The sequence below is a fragment of the Erpetoichthys calabaricus genome, chromosome 4, assembly GCF_900747795.2.
Source record: "Erpetoichthys calabaricus chromosome 4, fErpCal1.3, whole genome shotgun sequence".
Classification (NCBI taxonomy): Eukaryota; Metazoa; Chordata; class Cladistia; order Polypteriformes; family Polypteridae; genus Erpetoichthys; species Erpetoichthys calabaricus.
This window is the reverse complement of record NC_041397.2, coordinates 131228379-131242283: the sequence shown is the minus strand read 5'-3', so window position 1 is coordinate 131242283 and position 13905 is coordinate 131228379. Positions and strand designations below refer to the sequence as shown.

General features: G+C 36.8%; 1 protein-coding gene across 3 annotated transcripts in view; it reads left to right on the top strand.

Moving 5' to 3' along the window:
• Positions 1-13905, top strand: part of sytl5 (synaptotagmin-like 5) — a 464560-nt gene that overhangs the window by 311976 nt on the left and 138679 nt on the right. For all 3 annotated transcript variants that reach the window (XM_051927103.1, XM_051927102.1, XM_051927104.1), the window contains one exon: positions 2736-3206. In XM_051927103.1, the coding sequence (XP_051783063.1) occupies positions 3091-3206 (116 nt within the window). In that variant the 5' untranslated portion in view covers positions 2736-3090. The remainder of the gene's footprint in view (positions 1-2735; positions 3207-13905) is intronic.

Sequence of the window (13905 nt, the reverse complement as noted above, 5' to 3'; positions counted from 1 at the left end):
TCAAATGACTATTATATACTCAAAAATGTGTGCAAATTAATTATATGTATGTAGTTGGCACAAACATTATTGTTGAGTTTTGGAGTGTAAAATGAGTAGTTATGTTGTGATTAACAGTATACAAGAAATGTGTGCTGTATTTATTTCCAAAGTGCTGTTTTTATTGTACATATCACTACTTTGCTAGCAGTATCTCTCGTCAGACTGGATAGCCAGCACAAACTCCACTATAGAAAATTCAGGAGCGGATGGGCTGCCAGTTGGCTGTGGTCTTCAAGACTGTGATTTTATTTTTGATTTTTTCTTTTACAATTTTAAACTCCACCATGGTCAATTAGCCATAGTTCATCAATTAATTAATGAACATGTATTGTTGGTTTACATTTATATTTATCCAGTTCTACCTTGTTCTTTGTGTGTTTTAAGCCTGCCTTTATATGTGTATCAGTTATGTATTTAATAATTAATATAATCTGTACTTTAAACTGAGAATTGCTGTACAAAAAATAAATGGTCTTATATTGTGTTATATTCTATTCTGTATCTTTGTTATGCAATTCAGTCTCAGATTTTTATGATATTTAGTGTTATGATTGTTACTGTATTTTCCTTTTTGACTCGCACTGAGTTTAAAAGCTTGTTCTTTCAAGCACAAGACAATTCATGTGCATATTGTGTGTTATTAAGTTGAATTTGATATTTCATGATGTTTTGTCAGTGAAAGAGTAATATATATTGCTCTGCACTAAACACTAAATTACATTGCTATGCCTAAATTACAAATTAAGACATACAAAATATTCATCAAATTATATGTAAAATCTCACATCACAACACATGATCAATGAACAGTCAGATTTTTGATTAAATATACATATTCATTGTCTCTTTACAATAATGAATGTTTGTTTTTTATGTTGTTTTAATTGCTATCAACTTTCCTTTTCAATCATAATTTCAATTTAAAGTAGGATCTTTTTTGGTGAGTGGTTTTTGGAAATGATAAAAAATAAAAAATATTCTGATTTTAAAGATTGTATTGAAGGAAAATAATCTTTTCAAAGATTTTACAATTTCCTCAGGCTTGGTTGGTTTAATGAAAATGTACAAAGTGAATGATTTTCACTAATCTTTACGTTTATATGTTGTAATAGCAGTTTAAAACAAAAATTTAAAACAATGTGAATATACTAATAGGTCAATAAACATACATTCTAAAGGTGATGTTGTAATAACCTAAAAACCTAAATCAAAATATGCAGTAATTTAGGTTCTCGCTTAATTTTATAGACAAAGTCAAATTCTCACTTAAATCTTCATCAGTCTTCTTTTTGAAGACAATTTAAAGTCTTTTTAAAGAGCTGAAAAAAGCTACAGTAGTTGTTATCCAATGTGGCGGTCGTTAATGTTGTTATGTTTTGGCCAAAGTACTGTTTGCATAGATTTGAAGCATTTTTTTGCGTTTGAATTTTCCCCCATTTTTGTAAGAGTACATTGAAAGGTATACAGTAAAAGGACAGAGAGAGCATGGCTGTTTAGTTTGTTCGGTTTAGTTTGTTGGACTGTGCAGGAAATCTCATTCTCTATAAAGAGATCATTAAATCAATGTTGTGAAGCTGGCTCGCTGTTTGGAAAAACAGAATCCAGAAGCTGTTATGGCACTGGGAATTAAAGAATTGGGCAACAGGTGTGTGCAAAGTAAATGGGCAAACCAATGAGAACACCACACATTTTTAAAAAGTAGCCTTATGCCTATAGTGACCAGCCCCTATGGAGCAATTATGATGTGAATTTTGTGTTTCCAAACATGCATACTGTATATAAGTAACAATGTATAAAAAACCTTTTTCAGATTTTCTTCTGCTTTCTGAACATACCCCACTGTATAAAAAATATATAATATTGGAGTTGCATTGGAGAGGGCAGTGAGCAGCAGGCTATCTGTTCTTCCTCATGTGGCAAATAAACATGTTAGGTACAAATTACACATATGTATATGTATATAAAAATGCATGATGAAGTCTCATCCAAACTAATTTCATAGGTACAGAGATTAACACCCTATCCTAGCAGCATCAGGTCCAAACTTGGAGCCAGTCCTGAATGAAATGTGTGTTCTTTGCAGAGCCTACTGATACAGATAGCCATGCAGGGCCAATTTAGAGTCAACAGTTAAAATAAATTGCATATTTTTGTGATTTGGGAAAAATACCAGAAAAAAACAAGAACAGGAAAACTCCACAGAGACAACAACTGGGCTGGAATTCAAACCCAGAAAAATGAATTTGAGAAGCCACAGAACTAGCCACTGCTCCATATGTGCGTACAGGGTAATGGAAAACATTCTCTGGGATTTAAAAATTAATAAACATGTTTTCAGTGTTCTACACAATTCTTTTATCTAACATTTTAATTTATAACATGCTAGGGCAACTTCTCTTAAGTGACTAATTAACATACTCATCCCTTTACCTGATATTTACACAAAATCAGAGGTTGCAAGAAATAATTGTGACTTGTTCACCAGAGCAACAAATTATGTTTTTGTCTTTTGTTTTTGCTGTGCTGTATATGGACTGGTACCCTGGCCAGGATTAGTTCCCATATCACAGCCAATGATGTCAGGATCAGCTTCTACTCCATACAACCTCAAAGTTGATCAAGGAGGTTCAGGAAATGGATGGATGGATGGGCATGTTTTTAAAGTGATATTCTAATCTTTTTTGTCTCTGCAGGTACAACTCAAGACATAGCATGTCATTACTGATGGACAAGTCCTTGAACTACAGTGGATATGGGACACTTAACATCAAACCTCATTGAAAGGAAATTTTCTGATTTACTGACTATTTGAATTTTCACCTTCTGCTGGTGTTGAAACCAAAATAACAGGAGAATGAAAAGTTCATATTTTTAATATCAAACTAATTGTGCAGCCTGAAGAAATCTGAGGCTGTCCTGCTATATATAAGAACTTTGCCTAGACAAGTGCTTCTGTGAATCTTTGCTCTTGCTTACAACGTCCATCAGCCAGTCCCTTGGTGGACTCTTAGGAACTGCAGCATCCCTGTCTTTAGTCATCAAGGTAAAATGGATAAATCGGAAATTTTAAATCTATCATTTCTTAATGAACCAGAGAAGCAGTTGATTTTGGATGTTCTGCAGAAAAATGACAAGATAAGAAAACATGAGGAGAAAAGGATTAGGTAAGACGTCTTTCTGTATTAGTTTGCACTGCTTTGGCAGTTCATTAAGCCACAATTCTCTGAGGGGAAATGCTGTGAAGCAATTAGTACTTTAGAGCATTAACAGAGATATTGATTAGTTTTCTTGTTTCTCTGTGCCACAACGTTAATTTTGTATAAGATGTTTAAGATAGTGAAATCCTACTGCTTTTGATTCACCCCCCTGAAGAGAACTGTTTAGATTAGAAAGCCATTTCTGTCTGTTTCAATTTGTTTTCCACTTATTTTAATGCTTTTAAGGCACATCTTAAATACCTTTTAGCTCTTGTAGAGCCAAACTGCATGGGTGTTAAAGTTATATTCTGAGTTCACACACCTGCTGTCACCCTCTATCTTGTCTCTTGCTGTTTTACTTGGCTGTGTTTCACCATGAAATCTTGTTACAGCCTTGCATTTAACTTTTAATCCTCATTGAAATTGCATTAGGGCCCAGGTTGTCTCAATGCACCCATATTCCAATAAAATACTAAACTCTGACTTTGAGCTGCCTAGCACTTTGACCTTCTCTTGAACTTTCCAAACTTGGCTGACATTTTGTCATGTGCATCTGGTAAGACAGGCTTAAGTCCCAAGGGCCAGATGTATTAATTATCTGTGAGCAGCAAATAGCCTATGGTAGTAGTTGTAGTTGTAATCTTTCTGTACATGTACAGGATATGGTGAACATCTTACTTGCATATATGACCCACATGAACATGTTGACACTGTTTGGCACCATGATAGACAAGAATATAATAAAATGCACAACTTCCATTGTATTAAATAGAAAACACAAATCAGCTTACCTGTGTACCCACTTACACCTGTGCCCACTAGTTCCTCTGTGTTCCCAGTTCCTGTAAACTCCTGAGAAACTCCAGCATAATAAGCACAATGTTACATAAAAATAACAAGTAAGTAGGGCTGTTGCAATCTTTTCCTGTGTAATAAAAGCTGTGGATAATTGGTGAGATGACAGAACTATATAACTGCACCAACGAGACAGTACTTTAGGAGTGGATGCAGGCCTCAAGTAGTTCATGGAAATATTAGCCCTACAGTAATTCATTTTATTTTAAAAGTTATTGTCTCATGGTTGAGAACTCAGTTTAGTCATGACCAGCTAGCACATAAAACCAATAGAAACAAAAGAATATCTGCTGAGTTGCCTGGCTTTTGGCAGCAACAGTGACACAAAACAAAAGGAGAAGAGCATTATTTCCTTCAGTGCATAGTAACTGTCTATTTAATTTGTCTACTCTTGTTTTGCATTTAGCCTTCCTTTATAGCAGAGGTGAGCTGCCAGCATGTGATACACTTGCTGGTATTACAATGTTGGGCTACATCATAAAATAGAAGCTTCCATCAAGAAGCAATGAAAAATCAGCAGAAGCAGAAATCAAAATTTTAAATCGTCTCTTATATACAGTATATTTCTCTTCTGGTTCGTCCTACTTCCTCTTCAAAAGCGGTCTCGTCCACACGCAGCCGACACAGCATTTCTCGATTGCTATTCGTCCTCTACCAAACCCTTCCCCAAGCTGCCTGCGGCTCCTCTTCAAAACCGGTTCTGCCCACACGCAACCGACATGGCATTTCTCGATTCCTATTCCTGCTCTTCCAAACCCTTCTCCACGCTGCCTGAGGCCTCCCATACACCCCCATGCCGCTTTTCTCGATTCCTATTCCTCCTTCGGACTACCACGTTCCCCGCTCCTCTCTCATGACCCCATTGGTGTCACGTCACCGCCCTACATCTAGCCTGACCGCATGACCTTTCACTTCAGCCATGTGTGCGCCTGGGAGTCTTTTCCATAGCCTGCTACAGGAAGGTACTCTGTCGACCATTGGCATTGGTTTCACTCCTTGCTATTCATTTCGCTCCTTCCTATTTCCGTTATACTGCAACGGTTGTTTCCTAAGCCTTTGTTATAAAATGAACGACAGTATCCCTAATTTTTTTTTTAACTAAATGAAAGTCCTAAAACTCACAAACAAATATGAGAGCTCTCGAAAGTGAAACTCAGTTTGTTCAATGGCTTCTTCAAGTTCAGGAAGGTAAAACTAAATACATGGCAGAACTAACTTCTCAATATTTACCACAACAACAAGACCCAGTTGCTCAACTTTATGGTAATATTGATTTCTCGACTGTGACTCCCCAAGAACTTGCTACAAGACCAATACTGAACGTCACAAATGACGATTCTCTACATATTAACAACAAACTTCTTGATCTTATACAGGGTGAAAAAGTGACCTTCAAGAGTGTAGATACAGTAGTCAGTGACGATCCTAATGATCAACTAATGTACCCACAGGAATTTTTACGCACCCTCACACCAACTGGCATGCCTCCCCATATCCTTCATCTGAAGCTGGGAGCTGTAGTTATGCTCCTCCGGAATATTATGCCATCAAAAGGTCTTTGCAACGGAGCAAGACTCATCCTTACCCGAATACATACAAATATTATTGAGTGCAAACTGATCACTATCCACAATTCTGAAACAATCTTCATTCCCAGAATCTCTCTCCTTCCTTCTGACACCAATCTCCCTTTTAAATTTAAACGCACACAATTCCCACTCAGACTCGCCTTCTCCATGACTATCAACAAGTCCCAAGGACAAACGTTTGCAAAGATTTGCGTTAATCTACAACAACCAGTCTTCAGCCACGGTCAGTTGTACGTGGCTTTTTCTAGGGTTACATCTTTCGACTCATTATCTGTCGTCTCCACCAAAACACCTATTCATAACTCCGTCTTTCAAGAAGTATTTATTTCTTCTTGATTTCTGAATTCCTTTCTCACTGTTTTCCATTCCTATTCTTACACCACTGTATGCTATGTCGGGTGTCGGCTAGTATTAGAATAAAATGAAAATATCAACATTAACAACCAGTGTACTCTTCAGTGCGATATGATAACAAATAACAGCAAGACAATTAATAAACTACTTATTCGTACACTCCTGACTACATGATAAAATCAACAGAACAACTGATTTTAACTACACCTGCTGATTATTTTGGAACAGGAGGAGCCCCCTGTGATAGCCCTTTACATCCAAAACAACACAATGACTGCCAAAAGTGCACACTTCTTAATAAAAAAATGCAAGGAGAAATAAAAATCAGAAAAACACAGATCAGACTAAAGCAAGGGAAATAACACTTGCTGCCTCCCTGGATCTGAATACACAGGAGCCCTGACCACCAGGTGGCATGGCTTCATACTTACCCACCTTAAAATTATAAGCAAACACCTCCCTTCTCAGCTACTGTGTCCGAGGTAGCCTTTCATGTTCCCTTCCCATAAAAGAGTGCCTTCCAGATGGGTGAGTACTGAGTTTTGGTCTGTTGCCATTTGCTCTTGAATGGGTGACTAGGTTCCAGCTACCCCAAGGTCATAGTTCTTTTGGCCAACATGTCTGGTCTGTCTTCTCAGTCCTCACTTTATATATTACCAGAGTGCCTGCCATTTTTTGCAAATGATGGATAATCTGCTGTCTATTGTAATGATGAACTATTGGCTTCCTCTGCCTAGGGCACGTCTCTCTTGCAGTCAGTTGGTGTCTCTGTACATTACCCTTCTAAGTAAATATGCAGTTGCTACCATTTCCATAACAGTTTCTGCATGTTGTATAATTTTGAATTTATTGCCAATCTCAGTAGAATGTAAGGAAAATAATAAAATGCTTAATACTTAAGCTTTACACTTTTAATGCTGATGACAATGTGTGAAACCAATAAAGTTCAGATTAATTAATTATAAAATGCAGTCCAGCATATTACATTGAATAAAATATTCAGACTACAGGCTTCAGTTTGCTATTCAACCATTTTTCAAAATTACTACAAAAGAGAAGACGGCACAATGGTACTGTTTTCAGAAGTACAGTATTTCAGAAGTTTTTCTGCTCAGCTTTTGCACAGCAGACTTGGTTTAAATTGTGTCTAAAGTAAATTGTCCTGTGTTTTTGTAAATGCTTCTCCTGTTTATTCCTTTGTCTCAAACATGTGAGGGTTAGATGAATTTACCCAGTACAAGTACAAGTATGTCTGTGTTGTGCTGACATTTCACATGGTGTTGCTTATCACCTTGTATTGGATGCTGTCAAGGCAAGCTCTGGTTGTGTAAGACTTCATAATGGAAAAAAAATATTCTAAAAATGTGCTAATTACAAAACTTAACTAACTAATTCACAATATCAAATAATAAAAAGAGAAAATGGGAGATGCTAAAATATAATCCAGGGTAGCCCCTGTCTCCTAAAAGTTATTGTTTACATGGGAAAGCTGTGGTGTATCTGAACAAATAGTGGAGTAGCTGTGCTACTCGTCTAAGATGGGTTGAAATCTAAGTAACCATTGTAGACCTTGGCATTAACATTTGTGGTGCACCATCTGTTAGAATGCATTTTGTAATGCATGTTTTAATAATATGCATTGAATTTGTCTTTCCAGCAGATGGTGAATCAGAAACATTTGTAGTAATAAAATGTTTCTGTTGGAATGACTGAAATATAGCAACTCATGGACACACAGAAGCACACACAGACACATCCTTTTTTTAAGGTAGATCTGTTCAGTGTGGACCAATCACATTTTCAAGCTGTGTCCATTTTTTAGTAAATTGACAGTTTTCCTTGTTCACCAGGATCTGGGGCACATACTTAAAATTTAAACAACAATAACATTTAATTCCAATTGACTCATTCCATCCTGTCATATGTGTAACAAAAGACTCAAAGACTTACATTTTTATGACACACCTTGCAATATACAGGTACAGTACTACATTTTTAGTCATCATTCTAAAGAAGACGTAATCCATTAATATAGCTTGTCATTATTTTATGTAAAGTTTGTTGGAGTGATTACCATCCCAGATTACCAGACCATCTCAATAAAAACATACAATGTCCACTTGATAATTGTTCTAAACTCAGCGTGCCTTACACAAGCAGTTTAGATTCTTTACAGTAGATGTCAAGCCAAACATTACACAAGCCATTTTTTATGGGGCATTACTATTCAAATGACCCTGTGATGCCTGGTAATGTTGAGGTTTTCATCATTTAAGTGTTTAACCAGAATGTTTACTGTCTCCTTTTATGACCATAATATAGTTTTTAGTAAATCATTATTTACTGTATGTAATTCCTTTGAATAACATAGTATAGTGCTTTATACAATGAATAGTATGTTGAGTTAAGAAATCTCATTAAAGTTCTACAAGGACTCTTACATATCACGGTGAAAAGTAAGTCAGTCTTACAAACATAAGGGCTTATATGCCAAAATAATAAACTAAATATATATTCATAGTTTGAATCTGCCTTTCTGTTATGTTTAGGAAGCTTTCCAGAACAATTAACAGCAGTATTCTTTTTAGAAGCACAGAATATGATTGTAATCTACATTAAATAGCAATTTACTCTGACCTTTAATAGAACCTTATTTTGAGATGTAATTTTCTGTCCTTACTGCTTTTTCCAGATGAAAACTATATTTTTCATAGACTTTAGATGACAAATAAGTCAATTTAGTTGTTTTGAACTCCACACAGGATTTTTTTTAACACTGTTTGTACAAGGTCCCAGTATTAAACACCAATGTCAGGCTTTAACCAAATGAAATGTGCTGCAATTGCCTTTTCAACAAGTGGTGAGGAATGCTGGATGAATGATTAGATAGTACTCTATAAAGAGAGTTTTTTTTTTTTTTTTTTTTTTTTTTTACTTTTAGTCATTTAACTATATCTTTCAACCTTTTACTGTAGAGTGGAGCCAGTGTCTACCCTGGAAGCATTGGAAAGAACATTAGAACCATCTCAGTCCACCACAGGGCACATTATTTCACACACCCACATTCAGGGCTAATTTAAAATTACACATTAGCCTGAAAGACTTATTCTTAGGTTGTGCAGGGAAGTAGGAGTTCCTAGAAATCAACTCACATAGATATGAGTATAACATGCAAACTCCACACGTGCCATGCCAAGATCAACATCTACATCTAGGGCACAAAACTGTGGGGCAGTCACCACCATCTGCTGCACCGTAGATTAGGTCGATCTTCAAATCAAAGTTGTCCTGCTATAAGTGAACATTTTTATGTGTGAATGTGTCCCGCAATGGAGTGATAGCCCATGTAGGGTTGATTAAAGAAATACTCTCAATCCAAAAGACTTGCCTCTTCCCCTCATTCATTACTCAAGAATTCTGTCTTTATTCAAAAAGTGAGTGTCACGATGCTTCAGTTTCCTGTTTATGAGAGTGAGACAAAACAGATCCTAAAAACAGTTTGAGCACATACGCGATTCCCCTTAAATTATAGATTTTGTCACAGAAATAAGTAATGGCAATTAGGTCTTTTCAGATTTGAGTCAACGGTATGACTGAGTCTAGGTGGAGTGGTAGTCGGTTATATGGAATCCAGACAGGAGGGTGAATGATGGAAGTGACATCAGAGAAGGTGTGAGGGTCACTCTTCTGTTCTGCAGAGGGATGAGAAGAGAAGGCATTAAGCAACAGCACCAAACTGTGGTTCAAAGGACAATTACCATCACCTGAGCCCTTCCACTGTTTCCTGAATACACACATCTGACAATATTTAACAATATTTTAGAAAGGAAAGTATGCATTTTGCATTTTTTGAGCATACATCTGTATAACTAACATGTGGATTATGCAGTACAAGTTAATGTGACATTTTCTTTACTTTTTTCGTAAACGTTTTTCACAATGTTTACTGTTGTACAGCATCCGTCACTTTTGGCTTCTATTATATCATAACCTTTTTTTTCTCTCCATTCTGCATGAAAACATGACATTAACATTTTTCTCAACCACCAGTAGAAAGTACATGCACTGTTAAAAATAAGTATGCCAAAGTGGTTCTTCAGAGCAATGCCATAGAGGAGCCATTTTTGGTTTTCAAAAAAACCATCCATCCACATAAAGGTTCTAGAAAGAACCTTTAGATCCATTACAAGGTCCATAAATAATCATTAATAGATGATACTAAATTTGTAAAATTACTTATGAATTTTTTGGGCTTCAGGTTTTCTTGCTCTGTTGTACCCCACTAGGTCACCTACTATATGTTAAAGATTTCTGTTTTGTCCACATATTAAGAACAAATTTCAAAGCCTGAAGAAGTAATTTTATATACAGTAATCTATTCCCAGCATGAAATGGTTATTTGTCAAGCAGTGGATCTATGGAACCATACAGCCCAGCAAAGGACCATAAAGTGCCATTAAAGAAACAATTTTTAAGAGTGTGGGGTAAATAACATAAAAAAAATATAGATATAATTTTTGAGAGTATTCCTTTAATTACCTGGTGCCAATTGTATCTAAATTGGGCTATACATCCTTGTCACCATACATTTTTATTAAGGGGGTTCAGTAAGTTAATTTAGTATCAATAATCATTTAATTAATCAAAATATAATTTACATTTTAATTTAATTATTAAAATGTAATTATGTATCGCATACACACATAAAGAAGAGGAAGATGGCAAATGTAGTAACCAAAACTGTGAATGGTATTTGACAAAAGAATGACACCTTTGCTTGTCCACCGGTTGTTTCACAAGTGTGTACAACATTAATCGAGTGAGTGGGCTGAGTTTAAATCAAGACTATTTTGTTTTTGCTGTTAACAGAGACTGAAATTTGCTCTTCTGTCAGCTCTTCATGCCTAAAGAGCAATGCAATGGTATTTCCTTCCTATTCGTCAAAATAAGGTCCCTATTCAGAGATTCCAAAACTTCCTCGGGATTTGTGGAGTCAGACACACTTTGGTTCTACAGTACAAGTCAACATAGGCAAAATATTTTAATAAGGAAGCATTTGCTGAGTTGAACTGCTCTTAGAACTACAGTGACTGATATCTTGACAAGCACAACTCACTGTCTTCACACAGACAAAGACAGGTTAAACAGTTCCACGCCTGTATTAATACCTTAGGGCCCATCCCATCTCACCCACAGGATGTTTCTGGGTCATTCATTTTAGTCATTTGAGATGCTGCAGAGTATGTGCCAATGCATTGTGTTCATGGTGCAGTGCCAAGATGTCACGCCCTTATCCATTGTGCAGTTAACATTAAAGCTCAAGCAGAAATAAGATCCAAAACAATCACTGGGCAGCTTCTGTTTTAAACAAGTTTGGCAATGAATTTGCAGACGTTCTTACTTTCAACAAATTTGTCATAGTTGCTGATTTTCAGGACAGACCCCATTAGTGTTAATTGTTCTGTCAATTACGTATTTTCATCTTCAGGTGAAAAGCTGCATCTGAATGTTTTTTCCTCAGTGGTTTAAATCATTTAATTCTGGTGTAAGTAAAAGGATTCTGTAGAGAGTACTAAAGTGATTCTTTTTAAAATATATATGGTTATGATATTTGAATGAATTACCACACAATTAAATATGAGTGCCAGAGTATATATTTAAAGTTCATCCATTGTCATATCCTTTTAAAGAAACTTCTATAACTGCTGGAATAAAATATTATGGATCTTGATTGTTGTTGATTATGACTATTTTGCTCTAGTGTGAGTGATTTCTAGATTTTTTGTGATCCTAAGTGGTATACCTGTTTTAGGGACCTAACCCTTCTACGCCTGTTTGTGTGCTTTCTGGCTTCCCCTCTAGGCATGGTGCCCCGGGTGGTAACTTAGCTAGGTCCTACCTGGAAGTGGCTCTGGGTAAACCTCAAGAGTTGATCACAGAGAGGATATACACATTGATTATTGTAGACCAGAGACAGTATGTACAGAGCTCTGTCTGGTCTTATTATTTAGAAACAAACAGAGCTTCCCATATCTTTTATGTTCCAGGGATGGAATGTCTCATACATTATTTGAGTTATGGGGAATGGCCAAAAGTTGCTGTTCTCTTTTTTTTTTTAACAGTGGGGATCATAAGAAGGTTCATAAAGTGCTTTCATAGAAATAGTATAGGAAAGGCAGACAGGAAGAAATCATGAAATAAAAACCAGGGATCAGGGGTTCAGTGTGCTTACAGTTCACAATCAGTGTGCAGGACTATAGAATTATTCCGGTGAGTAAAAATTGTTACTCTCTAAGTCAATTTATTAAGCTTAGGATCAAGGCCTATATTTTTGTAGCAAGCCTAATTTAGAAATGCATTATAAAACTTAAAAGACGCTAATTTTTTTTTTGTTTTTTGTTATAGCCATTTGTTCCCCAACTCTCTTAGCCCAAATAAGCCACTATGTTAATTCAACTCTGTGCCATTGGTGTTGTTTTAACTGTTGTGCATTAAAATTTCTTGTTATGATGTGGAATAAATACTGTATATGACTAGAATGCATATGTTGGGTGTTAACGGCCAGCGGACCACAGTAAAACAACAGTATCTTTGTAGTGTAATTTGCCAGCTTGGTTTTATTAAGACTTATTTCATTGTAGCAGTCAGCTCAATCAAAAAACCCTTTAGTGGTGTAGACTTTATTTTTTAAAAGCATGAACTGAATAGCTTGCATCATTAATGTAACATCATACAATCTCATACAATCTGTTACATTCAGATATATTCTACTTTATCAAAGTAAAATGACTGCTTTCATCCTTCACTAGAACAAATTGAACGCTCAACATGCAAGTTTTCCCTGCGTTTGAGAAGTGGCAAACATTCAGAATCCTTAAAAGGCTTGCAAGCAGATGTTTTCAGGGAGCTGCTGAGTGAGCTTTGTAAAGATAACAAATGTGTGGAATTGCATGCTTGTTCTTTGAGCATTTGACAAATAGATATAAACCTGAATTGATTTTCTTGTGGATACGAAATATATTCAAAATGAAACCATGAGTGATATGCCTAGGTATGATTTTAACTGCACCCAGCCTTGCAAACGGTCTTCCAACTTGCAGGGAAAACTTGGGGGTTGGTGGCAGGATTGGCACTCCAGCCACTGTAAAAACTTCACACAGCTCCAAAATGGCAGACAGGACTGCTTTCTGCTCTATGTGGGAGTAGCTCTGCTGCAGCAGGAAGGCTGCTTGCATTATGAATGGGATGGGGAAAGCTCTCAGGAGCCTCATCCCTGGAGAGTCAAAACCACCGGAGAGCCAATGGGGTCAGGCCTGTTGTGGTTTGGATCTGGTTTGTTGCTAAGGCATCACCTGCTGCATGGTAACTCTTGGTCCTAATATGAGGCGGCCCATCCGGGTAGGCGCATGGAACATCTTGTTTCTCTGCACAACGACCACCTTTCTCTGCTGTCGGAGGAGCTTCATAAACTCTGTATTTCAGTAGTGACACTCTGAGGTACACAGGCCTGGGACTGGCCAGATCTTTGTAGGTAGGTACAACTTTTACTGGTCTGGTTAATTTGATGGTTGTTGTACTTCGGTGGATCAGCTCCTTTCAATTAGAGTTTTATAAGACTCAGGTTAAGGCACTCTCTGTGCACCTTGTCTGTTGTCTCAGTGTATGCTCCGACCGCAGTGAGTGATGCCTCAGTGAGGGAGACATTTTATTCGCAGCTTGACTCGGTTGTTGATGGGTGCCCATGAAGTGAGACTCTTTTGGTCATGGGTAACCAATGCGACCTCTGGAACTGACAGGGCTGGCTATGAGGATTGTGTCAGTCTCCATGGGTCTGGTGACCGTGATGAAAGTGGCTCCATGTTTCTTTA